The sequence below is a fragment of the Drosophila kikkawai genome, chromosome X (assembly GCF_030179895.1).
Source record: "Drosophila kikkawai strain 14028-0561.14 chromosome X, DkikHiC1v2, whole genome shotgun sequence".
Taxonomy (NCBI): domain Eukaryota; kingdom Metazoa; phylum Arthropoda; class Insecta; order Diptera; family Drosophilidae; genus Drosophila; species Drosophila kikkawai.
The window spans coordinates 15,757,276-15,777,197 of record NC_091733.1 but is presented as its reverse complement, the minus strand read 5'-3'; the positions used below and the strand labels follow the sequence as shown (position 1 = coordinate 15,777,197).

Here is a 19,922-nt window from a genome sequence, read left to right as displayed (position 1 = left end):
GCCGAGCGTAGGCAAGCCGAACGGAGCCGAGTCCTGTGCCATGCCGGGACCAGCGTTGGTTTCTTGGGCGTGCAAAAGGGCTTTCGAAGTTTACTCTTCGGAGACACCACCAGGGGGGGGGGAAGGGATGTCATGCTGCTGCTGCTGCTGCTGCTTACTGCTGCTATTTCTCGTCCTGTCAGACCTTCGGGCGCCCGTTGGGTGCTGGCCCCAGCATCCGGCTCTCTCTTAAGCGCTCTCTTAAGAGCTCGACCAGGAGGAAGTACCCTGCCCGCAGGAAGGAGGCTCCTTCGGAGGTGGAGCATTAAAGCAGGCGCCCTTGTTGCTCAAGTGTTGCACATTATGAAGCCGAAGCCAGGCATAAAACTTTCACCATTAGCCGCGTTAATGTGACGCGCGCGCCAAATTCGTCAGCTGGCCATTGGTGCAAGGACAGGGACACGGACAGGGACACGAACAGGGACACGGACAGGGACACGACCAGGACACAAGGACATGGGGGCTTAGCGAAAGTTTTATCGACACTTTCGGCCACATCGGGATGTAAGTGGCTGGCCAAATGAAAGCCACAGCAACAGCGAAACTTTATCGCGGTTTCGCGTTGATCTCGAGGATCTTGTAAGTGGTGATTTGCAATGGGCCAGGTGACGGTGTCGGTGGTAGTACCGAAGATATTTATGCCCTCCACTTGGGATCGTAAGTGCTGTCAACGAGACCGGAGCCAGCAGGGCCAGTGTCATTACCACTGCCATGTCACTCCAAAGGAATCGCAACACATGCCGCCTGAGCTCCGGCTTCTCGTCGTCCTGCCTGCCTGCCACTATGACATATTGTATCCACAAGCGTACGTGCCCGGGATGCCAACAAAAGAAAGTTTTGTGCCTGGAGCAGGCTTCATGCCCGTCTTGTTTACGTCTCGCGTTTTCCTTGAGAACCTCAAAAGGCTACACTTGTTAGTGGCGGAAATGCAGTAGCACCGATTCTCAGTCACAGAAAACTCAGAATGGAAACCAAGCCGAGCGGCCACAGGTCCCAAATCAATAAATTAGGGCGGTACTCGTGTCCTTCAAACTCCGAACTCTCCACTAGTCGCTGCTGTTGGGAGTTGTGCCGCTGGGAATGCAAACTTTGAATGGCCCAGGACGGCGACCTTGAGCGCACATTTGACCCACAATCTGTTGACCCCGGAACCCGGCATCAGACCCAAAAAAAAAAGATAAATACATATATGTGTAAAGGACATGCCAGCGGGACAAGTTTGGCACATTTGTCACAGCAGCAGCAGTAGCAGCAGCTTCTCGTGCAGTCAAAGTTAACAACAAGCCTTGTGGGGGCGGATGCAAGTGGGTGCAACATTAGTTCACCGCATTTTATGTCCCCCACATGTTATCCAGCAGGAGGAGAACTTGGAGAAGCACCACTTGCCATGTCAAAAGGTTCTAACGTCGCGTTATTTTCCTTTCCCTGTGTCAGACAAGGGACCCAACCAGTCGGAGCGGGGTGCCCAAAACTTTTTCAGCAACTACAATAATTTAGTATAGTTCACCGAAAAAGTTCCACCTGTCCGCATCCGCATTCCGCCGCCACACAGCCACATCCTCCACCCCCTCACACACATCTGTGTCGGACGGCCATCCATGTGTGTGCGTCTAAAGTTTATTGGTAAAATTTTATTGCAGATTTTTGCGCTACCTGCTTTGGCCTAAAGCTCAGGGCTCTCCCTGCCCTGTCGTCTTGTGAAAATATTTGGGAAAAACTTTTGCAATTTATCTGTTTCATAGCCAGCGACCGAGCCACACACTCGCACACCACCACCCGCAGCACATACATGGGCCAAAAGAAAAGTCCGTTCAGGTATCTTCTCCTGTCGCTGCCAGGCTTAGTCTCTTTGTATGTGTGTGTGCTTTGTGTGTATGTCTGCCCTGCCAAAAAACTTAACAAAAAGCAGACCATAAAAGCTACACAAAAAAATAGACGACGCCGAAAACCAACCAAAAAAAAAAAAAGCAATTGCAAATGAATCGAGTTAAAGTAATTTAACAGTAGATTGTCCCCGTCCACTTGGGCACCCTTCCCCCCGCATCCCCACGCACTCGATTCCCGACCCGGAGTCCAACAGATGGCCGAGTGCTGATAAGTGCCCCGAGTGGAGATGGAGCTGGAGCTGGGATGGAGCCCCAGCTCTTGCCATATATCATTTTCGAGTGGGTCAGCACTTGGGAGCCCAGCTACTAATTGGTTTCCAACTAGCAGAGTGTGAAGCCCAGGGGGGGGGGGGGGGGGACAGGGAGGAAAAGACCAGGCGGTAGGGAAAGAAGTCCCTTCTCCTGGCTATCTGCTTAGGTTGGAAAGCAGTTAATATAATTGAACTAGGACTTCTTCAAGGTCCAAGCAGAGAGAGAGATTCGGAGCATCTAGAGCGTACACCTGGGGGAAGCCTAGACGGATCAGTGAACTTTTATAATTATTAAACAATTTATTATATATTTGTATAACAAAAGACATAAGGTCATACAGGTAGCAACATTCAGTAGTTTCTTAAGTCAATTAGAGAATAAGGATAACCCTTAAGGAAAAGGACACAAAACAGTTGTAACTATGAGCAATTCCTAAAGTAGTTCACTCGAGATTTCATAATAATTTTATAAAAATTTAAGATGAATTTAATAATAATTTATTTATAAAACTTTAACCTCACTTTAAGAAATCAAAACCTTGACATTTTGGACCTTGCCGGTCCTTAGTGGATTTGGAAACCACTTGACTCTGCTGGAGCCTCTTGCAATTGATTCAGTGCGAACCACACGGAATAGGGAAATTATTATTCAAACGTGATGAAAGGCCAGAGAAGAGCCGCCGGAGTCGGAATAGTCAACCGCAGAGCCTTGGATGAGCACGCCCCACAAAAAAAGAACACAAAAAACAAAAAAAAAAAAAAAGACTGTCATCGGGATCTGGGAACTGGAAAGTGGGAGCTGGGAGCTCCCGAAAGGAGGACGAAATGCGAAATACCAAAATAAATCCCAAGCAGCCAAGGCACCAGAGTGTGTGTGCCCCAATGTGGGTGTGTTGGTGTGTGTGTGTGTGTGTGTGTGTGTGAGTGGGTGTGGTGGGTAATAATCTTATCTTTAACTCGGCAGAAACAGAAGCCGTTGTCGTTGTTCTTGTTGTTCCTGTTCCCAGCCTTTGTTGTTGTTGTCAACGCAGCCAGCGACTGTGAAAGGCAGCAACACTGAGAAAAAAAAATAAGGAACATTACTTAAGATTAACCGAATTCAGTAATTTATAATTATATTTTATAACAAAGCCACCTCTTTCTTCAGTCTGCAAAGAAATACTTCTCTTTATCCTCTTTTTTTGATAACTAATTTTTAGTAATTTGTAGATTTAAAACCTTAAAAACCTTAAAGCCTTCCGTTCCTAATTTTTGACATTATCCTCTCAAAATATACCCATCAATTTCCTGTTCAGATCCTTGAATATTTCATGTTGATTCGCATTTGCTGTAAGTTGAATTTTGGCAATTACCTGAGAGAGAACTATAAAGCATTTTCGCTCAGTGTGGCGGCGGGCTGCCATGGCTGCCATTGTACGGTAAATACTGCTACTGCTGCTGCTCCTGCTCCTGCTCCTGCTCCTCCTACTTCCACTGTGAACCCCTCTGCTGTGCCATTTCCATATGGCGTCATATTGCCGGCTGTCATGGGGCAGCGACTGCCGTTGCCGTTGCTTTTCATACAATTGAAATTTGTAATTATTCAAATCGGATTTAAATACACACACACACACACGCACATGGCAGAGGCGGCGGCGGCGGCGGCGGCAAACGGATACACGGGCTGACAGGCGGACGGACGCCGGTTCAGGAGGAGGAAGCCTGGGAGCTGGGAACAAGGAGCATGGCGAAATTTAAAATCAGCGAACAGAATAAAGAAAGCACAGAAATTAAACAAAGCGACTGAAACGAGGACGAAAATAAAAATAATAAAGAGTGGAGCACCACGACGACGACGACGAGCAGCATGGCAGGTGGATGGATACTGGGGGGCAGGTGCATAATGAGCCAAAAGACGACAATGTGCTACGCTCCTCCTACTCCTCCTCCTCCTCTGGAGCTCATTTCGTTCGGCTTCGTCACAGGCCCGTTCCGAGTCGCGGGCTTGTGTGTGTGTGTGTGCGACAACGCCAAATTGGATGAAAATTAATTCATTTTGAAGCGTTAAGATTCTTTACGCGCTAATGAGTTGAAGTGTAAGCACACAAACACACACACATACAGGAGCAGGAGTAGGAGCAGGAGCAGGAGCAGGAGCAGGGTTGAGGTTTGGGGGAATTGCCCAGGCAAGGACAACATCTGCTCTAATGTCCTAGCCACATTTGCCTTGCGGTCTGCTCCATTCCGCATAAGCTTCGTTTTGGCTGCGGAAAACCACACAAAATGAATGAATCGCAGCCAGGACTCTCAACTCGACTCGACTGGTGACGGAGCAAACACTTCATCAAGGCATTGGGCTAACCTCAGACCTGGACATCGGTATGGGTATGGGTATGGGTATGGGTCCAGGACATCCTTCGGCTCAGAGCTCAGTGTTTAGACAACTAATTAAAATCATTAAGTGGTATTTCATTTGGGCCTTAGCCAAAGCCGGCACACATGGCGTATGCGTAACTATTGCCAAGCCAAGGCAAGGCATCCTTACTGCCTGGCATCCTCATTCCAGTGCAATAATCACAACAATAATGGCCATAATGATAATACTCGCAACAAGAACAAATTAAAAACCAAATAATTGTCTAATTATAATTCCCAACTAATGAGTTTCCAAGTGGTTATCTTCATCTCCTCCGCGCTACCAGCTTGCTCTCTCTCTCTCTCTCTCTCTCTCTCTTGTTGTCGTCATCGTGTTGTGTCTTTTCCATTGCAAATTTTTGCCTGACAGTTTTTCGGAGAGGGGGCGTGGCCAGAAGGCGTTGAAGAGTGGTGTGTATTTAGCTAGCTTATCGCTTAATTGCCCCACTAAGAGTGGCAGCGACGACAACAACAAGGACGAAGCTCGACGAACTCGAGTTATGCTAAGTAAACACGAGATGCGAACCACGAAAGGCAAAGTAGGAATTTATCCTTTTCCAAGTTCTGGCTGCACAATGCACTTGGCATCCATCCACCGAGTTCACTGGCTGTTAACCAAGCTCAATGAGTCGAAGAGTCAGTGAGTCGATGAGTCGATGAGTCGATGAGCCTTTGCTGGATTCCCAGGAGCTCGTAGAGACCCCATTCCGAGACGATAATTATTATGCTATACGTATAATCGTTATTTTGCCAATCCAAGTGCGCCCGAAGCCGTTTTGCGGGCGAGCCTGGGCAACTGGAAAGTGATTAAAAACAATTAGTTACCAGTGGGCAGAGGGCAGAGGGCAGAGGACTCTCTCTCTCTGTCTCTGAGACTCTCTGTAACTGTAAGTGATGCTGTGGGCCTGCTGCCTGAAAGCCTGGCCATCACCGGATGACAGGAAGTGCGCACAATGAGTTGACGCAACGGAAGCGAACTAGAAACTCCCGGAGACAAAGAGCAAAGTTGCAGATATCCGCCACTGGCCTTCAATTTATGTAGATGTATATATATAACCCCTTCCAGGCTCATTTTCATCCGAATGCGATTACCGGGCGAGCTGGTTTTTCGTGCATAACTAATGACAAAGTCAGTGATTAAAATGGCCCCGGGGCCAGGCCACCACGAATTGAAAATGAAGAGCCGGGCCAATTGGTTATCAGTGAGCTGAGTGCATAAATTGCCTGTGTTTTGAATATTCGAGTATCCGCCACTTAACTGATCAGCATTCAGCAAAAAATAATAATAATAATTATGATTATAAGGCGTCCCTTGGGGCTATTCCCTTGAAGTTTGCATAAAAGGGAGGTTCTAGGAACGAAGCTTTACTAATTTCATATGGAATATATAAACGGAATTCTAAAGTACTTCATAGTTTCGCATTATAATATCAATTTAAAGTTCTTAAATTATAATTATAAATAAATAAAATCAGGTAAATCTACGAGGAAAAAGTGTAAAACAAAAAACATGAACATCAGAGAGCTTGACCCAATGCATTATTTGCAAAATACACAGGCCACAATGGAGGAGGACCATATACCAGCCGCCAGGATATAAAGCAGCTTGGACAGGTTGGACAGTTGGGCAGTTGGACAGTTGGATAGCAGTTGTACATGTGTGTGTCACCTGCATTCCCTCCGATATGGGGGACATGTTGGATTTGCTCATGCGAGAAATCAACATATCAAAATTAATTTCCCATGCATAAATAAGTAATATGAATGTCAATTTAATGCATAAGAGAGCGGGGGATATCCTGTGACAGGGGGCGGGGTCAGATGGATATCTGTGTGTGCGTGCGCTTGTGCGGTTGTTTGTGTTTCAGCTTTTCCTTTTTTTTTTTCTTGGCAGAAGGTGTAATTTTAATGCCAATAGCCTAGCCATTAATAATTTTCATCTTCTTTCACAAGCATTTGCTTTCTCGTTGTTGATGTTGTTAGGCAACAAACACACAAGAAAACACCACACACACAAACACACATGTATGTGTATATATATATGTTTATATGAGAAAAAAATAAGAAGAGAGAAAGCCAATATGCCGAGCAAATTTCTGTGAATTATGGCAAATTACATTCTTATCGATTTTGGTCCATTTTTTGGTCGCCGCATTTTCTTCATTTTCCTCTTCTATTTTATATACCCTTGCCAAAAGGTATTGTAAAATTTATATAAATTATAAAAATATATAAAACGTATTAAGGAAAAAAATTAATAAAGGAAAATTAAGAACTTTCTAAGCTCAAGACGGTAAATTTTCAGATCATAGCTTTTAAAATACTCTCTAACCAAAGGCAATACAGTGAGTAAGATGCGTAACGCACACATAAGCAGGCAAGCAGATCTAGAACTATATGTACAAAATAAGTCTTGTATAAAAAAAGAGGCAGACTTTCAAGCGCTCGCTCTATATCTGCTAGATTTTAAGAGAGCATGAGCCTTCGTCTGGCGTTACGCATCTTATTCATTACATTTTCCCAGCTCTAACTCTCCTTGTTTCCTTTTTTAAAAATCCAAAAAACATACCTGTAAAATCATAGAACCTAGTCCTCCTCAAGAGTATCCCCAATTCCGGTGCTCTCGAGTTTAGCCAAAATTTATTTTTGGTCGCCGCTTGTTTGCCTGCTTTTCCTTTTGGGGTTTGCTCTTTGCCGGCTGCCGTTGCACCCACAGCTCTTTCAATTTGTTTTTCTTTTTCGCCTTGGATGTGCAGAGATGAAGATGGAAAAATGGAGCAGCCCCGGAACACACGAAAGGTGGGATTAACTAGCCTAAAGGAGATGCCATTAGGGCTGACGGAGCACTTGTGTCTGGGTGTATGTGTCACAATCAGAGATACTTAAGAGCTGACAATTCACCTGGCGAACTGGGGGCGGGGGGGGTCGGAAGTGCTTTATTGGCTGTGCTAGTGGGCGTGGCCATCCCTGTATATTGCAGCGATCTTGGCCAGGCTGGGATCTCGCTTGGCACCTCTTTGAGCAGCCCTGCCCGGGGCATTTGAGCTCAAGATGATCCGGTATGGGGGAAGGCCATAAGATGTTATGGTCTGGAGATTGGGGTGTGAAATTATTTGCTTCGATTTCGCAGTGGAGTGCTCGTGTGTGTGTGCTGTCATTTGCCGTGCCACCGCCTGTCCCCGCCGCTTCTTTATCATGGCTCGCAGGGTAATAAGATAACCTTATTGCATATGTTTATATTACCGTTACAACGATGCGTCCTTGTGTGTGGCGGGAGCAGAGCACCAGCACCTGACAGCCAGCCACACCCCCACCTCACCCAGTGGGCGGTGGGCGGTGGGCGGCGCCTAATAATGTGATTGCCTTGTTATGGCTAAGCCTTATAATGTAATATGTTTGTGTGTATTGACTGGGCCCCGCCGTATCTCTCCCAGCAAGTGTGTGCGTATGAGTGTGTTCGCCAGTGCGTGTTGGATTCACAAATTTATTTTTATGATCATGTGAAATTTATTAATATTTATTGTTGTACGTATTTTTGTATTCCCTTTTTGTCGCTTCTTTGGTTTGGTTTTTATACCCCGCTTTGGGGTATATGCCATCTTTGAAGTCAAAGGATATCTTGAGAATATCATCTCAGACTAAAAAAAAGAGTCCTTTGAAGTCTATAGAGTCCTTGTCTCAAGGCTTGGAAAAGCATTTAAATACCCTAAGAAAACTAGAAACACCTTGAAGTCAAGCTTAAATCACAGCCTGAGGTAGACCTCAGTCGAGTAAGGCCACCATTTGCTCTTACATATATTATTTGTTTTCGGCACATCGAATCCGCCTCTACCTCCGCATCTCCATTCCCGAATGGCTTATTGTTTTTATATGTACTCAACACTGCAGCCAATATGTGCGTTGCTGTATCTGTAGCTGTATCTATAGCTGTATCTGAACCTGAGTCCCTATCTGTATCTGCGTTTAAATCTGTATTCGAAACTGTCAATTGCAAGCACCGTTCTCTGTTGAGAGCCGGGCACGCTCCGGCTGAGCGTGGGCATGGCAGGACGAGGGGTAGCGGTACGCCAGCATGGAGCCGGGCATTAGCCCAACACTGCCAATTGCAATCAGGCCGAATGGCATCCAGTTGCTCAGAGGATTCCGCCTGGCTTTGACTTTTGACTTTACTCATAACTCGAAATGGTTAGGGATTCGGCATAATGGTAATGGCAACGAATCGAAATATATATATGCATTATGGCTTGGGTTAGGCAATCAGCTGAATGGAAATATATTAGAGCCTCCCTTCACTTGTGGGTTATAAAAATAAAAATAAATTATTTCCTGTACTCTCTAGCGTTTTCTTAATATTTTTTCTATTTAATTAAAGCCCTTACTTACTTTAATTTAACATTATTCCCTGCGAGGAAGTACTCTTGTCCTGTGGGAAAACACTTGACTTCGAAGTGAATTTGAATCCCTGAATGAATTTCACAATGAAATGGTTTTGGCCAAGATATATGGGGGATCCCGAACATACAACAACTTCTGGGGTTTTCCCGAAGGATTGTAGCCTCCCCATTTTTTGTACATATATCCCCCCCCCCCATAACTCCTCCTCCAACCCTCACCCAATCCTCCCCAGTTTGTAGCAAGTTTCGCAAGTCTTCCTTGGCGGTGTCGGTGTGAAATCAAATCTCATGCAAATTATACGCCTTTTTACGCATTTTCACAATGATAGTGGGGATCAAGGAGGAGCAGGGGGAGACGGTGGAAGGTGCAAGACAAGTGCTGATGAGTGAAGGGGAATCCCATTTAAATTCTGACTTCAATTGCCGCGCGTTTCGAATTTTGAGTCCTCGGTGAAAGGAGGCGGCAAACCCCCACAAAGGGGGAAAGCCTTCCACTGATGAAGTGCCTCCCTCCCAATGCTCTTCATCCCTCTTTTCTCTACAGGATCCCAACCAGATCCAGCTGTACTCGCATCCTGCCTCAGTTTTACATTTCATATCTGATTTTTTCGTGCATGGTGCTTGTGCCAGGGAAATTTAATTTGTATTTCATCATACATATCTGTCGTCTGCCGTCTGCTGTCTGTTGTCTGCCCGTTGCCGTGTTGCTTCCTGCTCCCTGCCCCGCGCTTTCTTTTCCGTATTCCCATTCCCCCCACAAGAGAACAAAAGTTAAAAGCAACACAAGGGCGGCGGTAAGGAATTCTTTTCGCCAGAAACGAGCAATTGAACGTCGGGGTTTATGTGGGCAAATGGGCGTGGCAAATGCGTTAACACATTCCCAGGGCGACTCCCTCGGCAGAGCGCTCTCCTGTCATTTCACATATCAAATCGATCGGATAAGGCATACACACGTTTCCTCGAAAGGTGCCCCAAAAACTAGGCAATCATATTGCCAGCTAACAGTCCCCGCATCCTTTGTAAATATTTTTTAATACAAAATGCAACAAAAGTAGCAACATTTTAACTTGCAGCTGTAATCTGATTTAAAGCCCTGGCATTTTCCAGAAAACTATTTTCCAGGAAACTGTTTATCCTCTTTTTTTAAGCATTGGCTGCAACTTAAGCTCTCCCAAAAACTTGCTAGAGTCATGCCACATATTTATTTTGACAGCAGTGCAAAAAAGTAAGGATACCAAAAAATATATGAGAACTTTACACCAAAGTTTACATTGTTTTAAATCTAAATCAGCGACCTATTCTTCCATTTGCGTTTTTTACAAATATTTTAAGGACACGCCACCTTTTCTTCATGTTGGGTAAGGTTTTACGCCTGTTTGAAAACAATATAGTTAAAATTTGTAAATATAAAAATTACTCTTTTTCCCGGAACTCACCACTTTGGTATGGAAACCCCAAACAAAGCCACCTCAGCGAATTTCTTTTTGTTCCTGCAAAGAGGACACTTGAGACAACGCTTCCTCGCCATGGACATGTACTGCACGCAGGTGCGATGAAACCATCCGTTCTGGCAGCACGGCGCTTGAAATGCCTGGGCCGTCTTGAAATACTGACCAGCGTTCACTATCGCACCAAGGCATATAACGCAATGATCTTTTGGTTCGGGACGCCTACGGGGCTCCGCCACGTGCTCTGCGCAGAAGGTGTCGAACTTGCCGCCGTATTGCAAGACAGCCATGTTTTCCACGCCGCACTTGGTGTGGAAGTTGCGTTTGCATCCCACGTGGCAGCAGGATAAGTTGGCCCCCACGCGAATGCAGTACTCGCACTTGAGTAGCCTAAAGTGATGCTTCTCCACCCACATGTCTCTGGTGAGGAACTTCCACAGACGGTAGTGGGGAGTTTTATTCTGGAGCCATTTTCCCAGACATAGGACCTGGGAGAGGGAACACATAACAAAGAGACACGCTACATATTCCTTTGTCAAGGTCAACATACCAAACAGTTGCGGTGTATCACAACCTCGGAATGGATACCCAACTCGCCCAAGATCGCCTCGTTTCTCTCACTGCTGCCGCAGAGAGCGCAAGGTAGAACCATGTCTGATCACTGGATTTATTTCACAAACGGAAAGATTGCCGGCAAAAAATTCACAGAAACGCTTTCCTGAAAGCAAGCGTAGAGTCGCGCCAAAATTAAGTTGCCAGAGTGTTTTATTGTGTATTGGAAAACGTTAAAAATGGGGATATTGTTATCGATTCATCGCTGAATGGGATTTCCAATACTACAGAATTACTGAAAATATCGGTGCGTTAGGAATCGATATATAAAAAATGTATTTGAGAAAAAAAAGTGAAGAAAAACGAAACGCAAAAGGTCTTCATCATCGATTTCATTTATAGTCCAAAGTTATATGTGATGAGTACAAATAGTATTGACAATATGTTAGGTTTGCGAAATCCGTACAAGTTTTATCCGCAGATCTTATTAAAGTTTTAACTTTTCAAAATCAAATACGGGACAACGGCATCTCTGGTATTCCCCTCCTGGAGTATGTATAATTTAAGGTTGGAATCTGGTGATGCGGACGACCGGCACACGAGCAACCATTTGGTTAATGAAATGGCCATAATTGGATGGGTGGGTGTCCGCGTTCCCTGGCACGAGACGCCAAGGCTGCCGGCGATTCAGGTAATACATAACTCCTGTGGTCAAAATAAATAATAATAGTTTAAAATGTAAAGTAAAAACTACTCCGTATACCCCCCGAACTCGGCCAGTGCCGGCTTAAAGTCTTCGCCATCGTTCACTACCACACCTAGGCATATAACGCAATTATCTTCTGGTTCGGGACGCCTGCGATGCTCTGGGACATGATCAGCACAGAAGGTGTCGAACTGGCCGCCAAACTGAAGAACGGCCATGTTATCTACGCCACACTTGGTGTGGAAGCTGCGCTTGCATCCCACTTGGCAACTGGTTAGATTGGCCCCCAGCCGATGGCAGTACTCGCATTTGAGCAATGAAAAAGTCATTCCTGAAGAAGTGTCGCGCACGGTATTTGGCATCCTTAGTCTGTACGCATTTGCCTAAGCAAAGGACCTGCTCGCGGGAAAGGGAGCACATAACAAGGAGACACTGTATTTCCGCGTGAAGAAGAACTTACCAAACAATTGCGATGCATCACATTCTCGGCCTGGATACCCAATTGGCCTAATAACATATAATTTTTCTCATTGCTGCCGCACAGCACGCAGGGTTTCCTCATTTTGAAGCTAGGATATTATTGCTAAGCTGAGGACTACAAACACAAATGTACACTTTCGAATATAAAAAGAGCGGGACCGTTCTAAAATGTGTTTTGCTGGAAGCAACTTTTGCGATGACAGTGTTGGAAAATGTTCAAAGTAGAACCGGATGCTTATCGATATCTCTCAAGCTTAAAAATAGAGGGAACTCTCCGATGTCGAATGCAACATTTGTACGCATTCAAACTGAAGACTTTATTTTAATTTTACAAAATTTGAAACTTATAGCTCTTGGTTAGCCCTTTAATTGGTGCTAAGATTGATTGTGATTTAAAAGTACTTCGCTATCATTGAATATTCTCCAATGTTTTGGAACATGAAAATGAAACAGGGCTGTCAACATTTCGTCGTCCCTGGATTGACAATTTGAAAAAAAACAGCTTTTTGATTAAATTTAAATTAAAAAAAAACAAAAAATGGGATGAACCCCAAAAAAATGAATCAATAGGGAGACAGAGATATCACGCAGGTAGGGGTATACCAACGGACGATGTTGACGATCCAAGTCGATGTATTATATATTATATTATTAAATAATATTTTTTAAATTCTATAACTATTCCCTACTTAAATCCCGTACTTGGCCATCTGTAAAGTGTGCATATCCTTGATCCCTGCTCGCCTAGAGCCCCAAATATGCTCAGCTCGTGATGGTTTAATGTCGTGTGAAACAGGGTGGGTGGCGTTCATTATGAGAGCGTGGCATGCAGTTTATCAAGCTATTAGTCAGCAGTGAGCAGATGCCAAGATGCACTGGGAACCAGGAACCAGAAGCCAGGAGCTGCTAACTGAAAGGAGAGAGGAGAAGACCCCGAAGACAGGCAATTGGCAAGTCAAAGTGCAAGATGCACTTAAGCACATCCTTTATGGCGGGCATCCTGGGCAAACAAGTGTGCAACGTCATCAGCTGCGAGTGCGAAGCGAAGCAACTTGAATTGCATTTGATTTTTCACAATTTTTCGCTAAATTGGTGCGAATTTATTTTTCTATTTCCCATAGCAGAGAGCAGATAGAGCGCGAATAAATAAATTACTATGCTCGGCAAAGTCCGGAGGATGTCAGGATACACAGGGAGGTAATATTTGCAATTATTTCCCCCTCGGTTTTCCCCATTATTCTACCCGATGGCAGATATATGCTGGTTATTATTCGATTTTTAATTAAAGATTCCACCCCGCGGAAACACTCGTAAATTATGCGTTAAGCCCGCGCCTCTAAGCTGAGCTCGCTCATGTTGGATATCATTTTCGAATTTTCATATTTTCACGATTGCATTCCGGAAAACTTATGCTGGCTTGTGGATACGCTGCCCGATTAGCGCGATGACAAATGAATGGACATGCATGTGGCGGGTTGATGATGTGCCGGCATCCTTCACGTCCCAGGTAAATTCGTGCAACGTAGCCACATATATAATCCCGGTTAATCTGGTGTCACGTTGATAATGCCATGGCTTTTCCAGACTGCATTTAATTTGATTTCGGAAAATTGAAATGTATCATGGAGGAGAGCAATTATTTACCAATTTCTGGGCTAGTGATTGATGGCAATTCATTGGAAACCAGCTCTAAGTATGTAACATAAGCTTTATAAAAAGGTATTATAATTGTTGTTAAGTTAAATAAATGTTCTTATATCCTTGCTTTCCATTTTACAATCTGAATACTTGCCAGTAACCCTTGATGATTGAGTTGCATGGCTTCTCCATAGCAATCTTTAAGATTTCAATCCATAAAAGACCACTCCTTCCACGCCTTACTTACTTCTGCTGTAAATTACAATACCCACTGCGATTTCTAGCTGGTCCAGTGAACCCATCAAAGGACACTCGGCCATTTCGAGTCCCTCCTTCAATCTCCATTCCGTTCCGTTCCATATCGCAGGCCATAAAACAAGACTGGCCATACCGAACCGAACCGAACCGAAGCGAAGCGATTGTTTGGGCTAAGCGCCCATCAGCTGCTTGGCCACTTTTCTTTAGCCAAGGATCTCCTCCTCCTTCTCCTCCTTCTCCTCCTTCTCCTCCTCTTTTACCTCTCATCCTTTAGACGGTAATTTATGCCTATGGCCCCAAAGTATGCATTGATATTTTGATGCAAAGCAGTTGAGTTAACAACTGACAGGCAGCTGGCACACAGGACCCACAATCAGACCCCACTTCAGGGTACCAGGAGCAGACGGCGAGCCGGCAAAAACTGTATGAAAATTCTAAAGTTTTTACATAACAAGCACAATCCAAGGCGGGACAAGATACAAGGAGACGAAGAGCTAAAAAAAAAAAAAGCAAAACTATAAAGGCGAGCTATGAGTAAAAAACAAGCAAGAGCGCCAGATATATGAGGCTCATTTGCATGCAGGCTGAGCAGAGCAGGAAGTCGGCCAGATGGAGTAGCTCCCGGACACGGTTGGGAGAGAGGAGAGTGGAGTGTGGACAGCGGAGGATGTGGAGGACAGATGGACTCGTTTGCAGTTGGCACAATTTTTCCACTCCCCCGAGCGCAAGCGCGCCCATTCCCGGACCAGAAGATGCCGTGACTTGGGACCCGGCGACTTGAGAAGCTATGCAAATAAGGACGAGGCCAGGGACAACAATCAGGAAGCCGGGGATCATCAGTTTTTTGGGGCGTCAGCTGCAGGTTGGATGCGCAGAGGAGAGCACCTAGCCGCTCACCTCTACAGTGAGCCAAAGCAAGGGGTCAGTCGGCCAGGATGCTGTGGATATATTTCTTTATTAATATCAAAGAAAGGTTGCAGGAATGCGTCTTGGATCTCCAGAATTATATATAATTATTATAACATACCTTTCCCTAAATATTTCGAAGGCAATCAATGAATCTTCGTCAGCTTTCTGGGTCAAATATGTACGAATAATCACTGTACACTGTATCATGATCTATCGACGGCACATCCTTTCTCGCAGTGTGTGTGTGAGTGTGTGGGCTCATAATCTACATAAAAGTATGCATCATAATTCGCATTGTGTGCCTGTTCTAGTGTGTGTGCGTGTGTGTGTGTGTGTGTGTGGTGTGTGGCTGGCTTGCCCCTGTGTTTGTGAGCACGCTGTTTACATGGTAAGCTGCTTAAGTCCAAATCCTTTTAGGTATGTCATGTGGCATCGACGCTTCACAGCCGCTCCATTCCCAGCTCCTCCTCGCTCGTTGTCCTGGCAACTCGCCCCGGGATATTTTGCATACTCAGAGGCACCCCCACCGACCGCCCCCCGACCTCGTGGAAGTGTACAAAACTAAACAAAATCATATATCGATTACAAAGAGAGAGAGAGATAGATTGAAGGGGAGGTGGAAAAGCAAGCAAATCAAATGGGATAGGCTCTCAATTTGGGATGTGTGCGTAAGTGGCTGGCCAGAGGACGAGCTATCCACCTGTGCCACCGATAGCCACAGCTGTCTGAGGCTACTTAGGGTTGCTAGGCGCCCGGCAACGAGATAAGGATAAGGATACCCAGAAACCCTTTTTCCCCCTGCTTTAAATTGGTAGCCCCAGATTGACTTTATCGAAGAGTTTAGAAAATAGTAGAGGAGTAGCGGGATAAAACCTAAAATTAAGAAACTATTTTAATGGCATTTCAATCTTTCTTTTAAATATTTTCCCAAATATCCTGTAATTATATCATTCCAAATTGTAGCTTTAAAATGAAGAAACTATTAATGCCTTTCCAATCTATTCTCCTAATTATTATAATCATATCCTGCCAGTTTTTTGCTTCGTGTCACAATTATACTTCTCCTATTCAACTCCTTTCACAATCTTTAACTTTTCAGCGATTTGACTGCTGACGTGTTAATTGATGACAGAGCCCGAGAGCCCCCACAAAAGGATCCTGCCTCCTGCTCATTAGCGATATGTGTGGCAGGAATAACAAATGAGTGATTCCTCGCGTGTGCAATGCCTCATCGACCTCCGGCATCGTGCTGCCAGCATTCGCCGCCATCTGATACCCAAACTCTGAGTGGCGAGACCACTCCTACGCCACGCCTCAGCGCGGACCGAAAAATCCCACCCAGAGAAACCTCAAAATGCAATTTCCAGCGTATCGCAGCGTATCTGCGCCACAACCGCAGCAAGAAAAGGAGCACCGAAGTGAGTCTGGGGATTTTTAATACCCTTACAGGGTATATATAATTTTAGTCGGAACTTTGGCTCGACGAAGCTTTCTTTCTTGTTTATATAAGGGATATAATTTTTTCTTAAAATCTTTAAAAACAAATTAAAATAAAGACCTAAATAATAACAAAATGTATGTACATTAAGAAAATGTACGTGCATAATATCTAATACCCCACCCCTCAAACCCTAGAAGTAGCTAATCAGTTGGTAATACGTATTTATATATTAATTTTATAATATTATTTGAAAGCTTTCGTGCAGCTTTATGTGTTATAGAATAATAGTTTTGGCTTGGACTTACCTGTAGTAATTTTCTAAACCCGATTGCTTATAGGGCTTATCCGCAGTAAAGGACACTCTGTTGCCTTCCATCTTGACTCTGCAGACTTGGCTGGGATTCATTGATTAATAATTCCTTCGATTGCAGAGATTTTTGTTGTTTTTGCATGAATATATTATGAATTACAGACAGAGAGAGCGAGAGAGGGAGAGTGGGAGAGGGGTTGCTCGAGAGAAAGAGATCTGTGTCTCACTCTCTCTAACTTTCTATCAACCTCTCTCCTCTACCTCTACCTTTCTCTCTCTGTCTCTCTCATATCTCTCTCTCTCTCTTTCTCTCGATCAACCTCTTTCTCTTTCTCGATCAACCTCTCTCTCTCTCTCTTTTTCTTGATCTCTGTCTCTCTCTAGCTACCTATAAACAGAGGCACCGCCGCAGCCTTAGTCAGTGCGCGCCTCCCTTCGTGTTCACCTGCCACGTGTACATCTCTGGATCTCTGGATGACCCCCGGAAAAGTTCTCTTTCGCTGGAAATGTGCCAGTTCTTATCATAATCGTGCAAAATCACCAAGCTTCTCTGGAATCGAAGAAATTCATCATCGATGAAGTCAAGTCTGCTGTGTGAAGATGGCAGCCAAAAGAGTGTCCTTTACTGCGGATAAGTCCTAGCCAAAACTAGGGTATACAAACTTCGGCATGCCGAACTTGGCTTGTTTTCTTTTTTAATACTTTAACGGGGGTAACTTGAAATGGAACACGGAACAGCATGGCTGACGGCGAGGGCTCCCGGAGGAGGAGGCAAATAAAATGCATATAACACGCCTCATCAGCCATAAGCTCCGACTGACAGCAGCACAACAAAATAGCTTGCACTACACACACTGTGCTCCTCCTGACCCCCCGTCGTTACTCATTGTCAGGGGGTAAAAGCAGAGCAGAGCTTGAGCTGCCTTTCAGCATCCTCGAGGAGGGGCGGAGGCGGAGACATGGCCACGATGATGAGTGACTTAGTGAAAACAATTTCTCAGCATCCGACGAAGCTGGAATCCGACTAGCAACCAGACCAGGCCAGGCCAGCTTGGCAGTCCTCAGTCGTCAGTCTTCAGTTGGTTAGCAGAAACGCAGATACGGGAGAGATCCAGGAGATACAGGTGATACAGGTAAATACAAAAGAAACACGGAACAAAAACTAATAAAAAAAATACATACACAAAATAATACAAATAAAATAAATAAAACTATTCTATTTACTTTTATTAAATACATAAATTTTATAAAAAATTTGCTTATACTTCTTCTACAAATAATATATTTTTTGGATCAGTGTAAAGGACATCCTGTACAGTAGCTGATACCATAGATACACTCTCACTGCCAAGTCTAGCTGGATGGATACATTTTGAAAGGATTTTTGCATTTGCCAGGGGAACATCCTGCAACTTGCATCCTGCATTGAAGCCCTTCGCCTTCACCTTCATCCAAAAACCCATGCCAAACGCCACGCATCCTCACACGCTCCTTGGGCCTTTGTAAATATTTATGAAAAGACTGTGAGAGCATGTATGATTTATGACAATGATAATCTCGCATGCTCAATGACGTGTAAAAAATATGAGTTGATATATTCTAGGCAAATATTTAATTCGCAAGGCTTCCAGTTGCCAGCTCCTGGCATCTGTTGACTTTTTATTAAGGCAAATTCAGCCAAAGGAGGGTTGGGAATTTGCCCTGGTAATGGCCACAAAGGTCCGGGAAAAATGGCAAGAATAGGATTCCGGGGGAAAGGGGAGAGGTGCCCCGCCTAAGAAGCGCGTGCTGCATGGGAAATCAACTCAACTCAACTCAACTCGAAGTCGAGGCAACTCAACTCAACTCAACTCAACTGAACCACAACCACTTAGGTGCCTCATCCTGCCCAGGCTGAGGCCAGGAAATCGGCTTCAGCTGCTCCTGAAGGAAAATGGAGGGAGAAGGGGGACAGAAAAAACGTTTACGGCTTACGGATTTCATTCGCAGCTTCGCTTTCATTTGAAATTCATGTTTCATTTTACTATTCTGGCATTTGCACCTGTTCTGGGTCTCAGTCTGTGTCCTGTGTCTGTGTCTGTGTCCCTATTCAATTATCGGATTCCTATTCGGGCATCGGGACATCAGTCTGGGACTGCTCTGAAAAATATTCGGCCATTAATTGCGTTCGAATAACTCAAATTGGCAAATCCCCTTTACGAAGGCCATAACCATATTTTCTACTTATCCAAATCGAATCCCTTGGTCCTGCCAGCCTTTTGGCATCTTTTTTTAGGCTCTAAATCGAAGAAGGGTTGAGCCTGGAATCGAAGATGAGCAGGGATTGGAGTGTAGAAGAAGCGACTGGTAATAATATAATTTATTCAAGTCTAGGGGTCGTTAAGAACACCAAGTGTATGTGGAAAATGAGATTATTCCACCAAATGACCTTAGACATTTACAAATTTCAAGTGATTCCGGATGAAGGTTTATAGAAATTATTATTTTTATAAATATAACTTGGAAATTAGCTTAGAAATTTCATGTGATTTCTGTTGGAATTTGATAAAAATATACTTCTTATAATTAGAAATCAGAATTATAGTTCTTTAAAGGCAAGTCTAGTTGACTTTTCACTGAACTTTTAGACTAAGTCGGTGAGTTTTACAAGTAAATTTAAAAGGCGTATAACTTAAAATTAATGTATAAAATCATTTAAAAGTAAAAATAATAATTTAAAAAATATTTAAGGTATGTACATATACATATATATATATATATATATTATTTATTTAGGAACCCCAAGTGTATGTGGGAAATTAAATGTACAACAAATATTGAAGACCGTAATAATTTAAATAAAATTAAAATAATTTAATAAAATGATTTAAAATTGTGTAATATTATATATATTATTATATTATATTATTATTATTATATATATATATATTAAAATATATATTTACAATTCTATTGCCTAACCAAGACACCGCATCTGTGCAGCCCAAGTAACTCCATCCATGTTCGCCCAGGTTGAGATACTTTCGCCGCCGTTGTTGCCACTGTTTATGCAAATAGGCAGCATGTACGCACACACAGGTTCAGGTTCAGGCTCCGGCTCAGACGGACGGATAAGGATAAGAATATGTAGGTATATGCTGACAAATCGAAGTGGCTGAGGATGAGGATGAGGATGAGTATGACGATGAGGCTAAGGCTGGGAAAACTTGCGCACTG

General features: G+C 44.1%; 2 protein-coding genes across 2 annotated transcripts; both read right to left on the bottom strand.

Moving 5' to 3' along the window:
* Positions 1-10,162: 10,162 nt before the first annotated feature.
* LOC108080002 (G2/M phase-specific E3 ubiquitin-protein ligase-like) lies at positions 10,163-11,172 on the bottom strand. The gene is made up of 3 exons (XM_070288433.1): positions 10,963-11,172; positions 10,401-10,900; positions 10,163-10,336 (listed from the first exon to the last, which is right to left on the bottom strand). The coding sequence occupies exons 1-3, from the start codon at positions 11,062-11,064 to the stop codon at positions 10,252-10,254; spliced, it is 687 nt and encodes a 228-aa protein (XP_070144534.1). The 5' UTR covers positions 11,065-11,172; the 3' UTR covers positions 10,163-10,251.
* A 237-nt stretch (positions 11,173-11,409) lies between these two features.
* On the bottom strand, positions 11,410-12,032 carry LOC138929189 (pineapple eye protein-like). Its single transcript, XM_070288487.1, has 2 exons — positions 11,728-12,032; positions 11,410-11,669 (listed from the first exon to the last, which is right to left on the bottom strand). Exons 1-2 carry the CDS (start codon positions 12,030-12,032, stop codon positions 11,579-11,581), a joined length of 396 nt encoding a protein of 131 aa, XP_070144588.1. The 3' UTR covers positions 11,410-11,578.
* Positions 12,033-19,922: the final 7,890 nt, after the last annotated feature.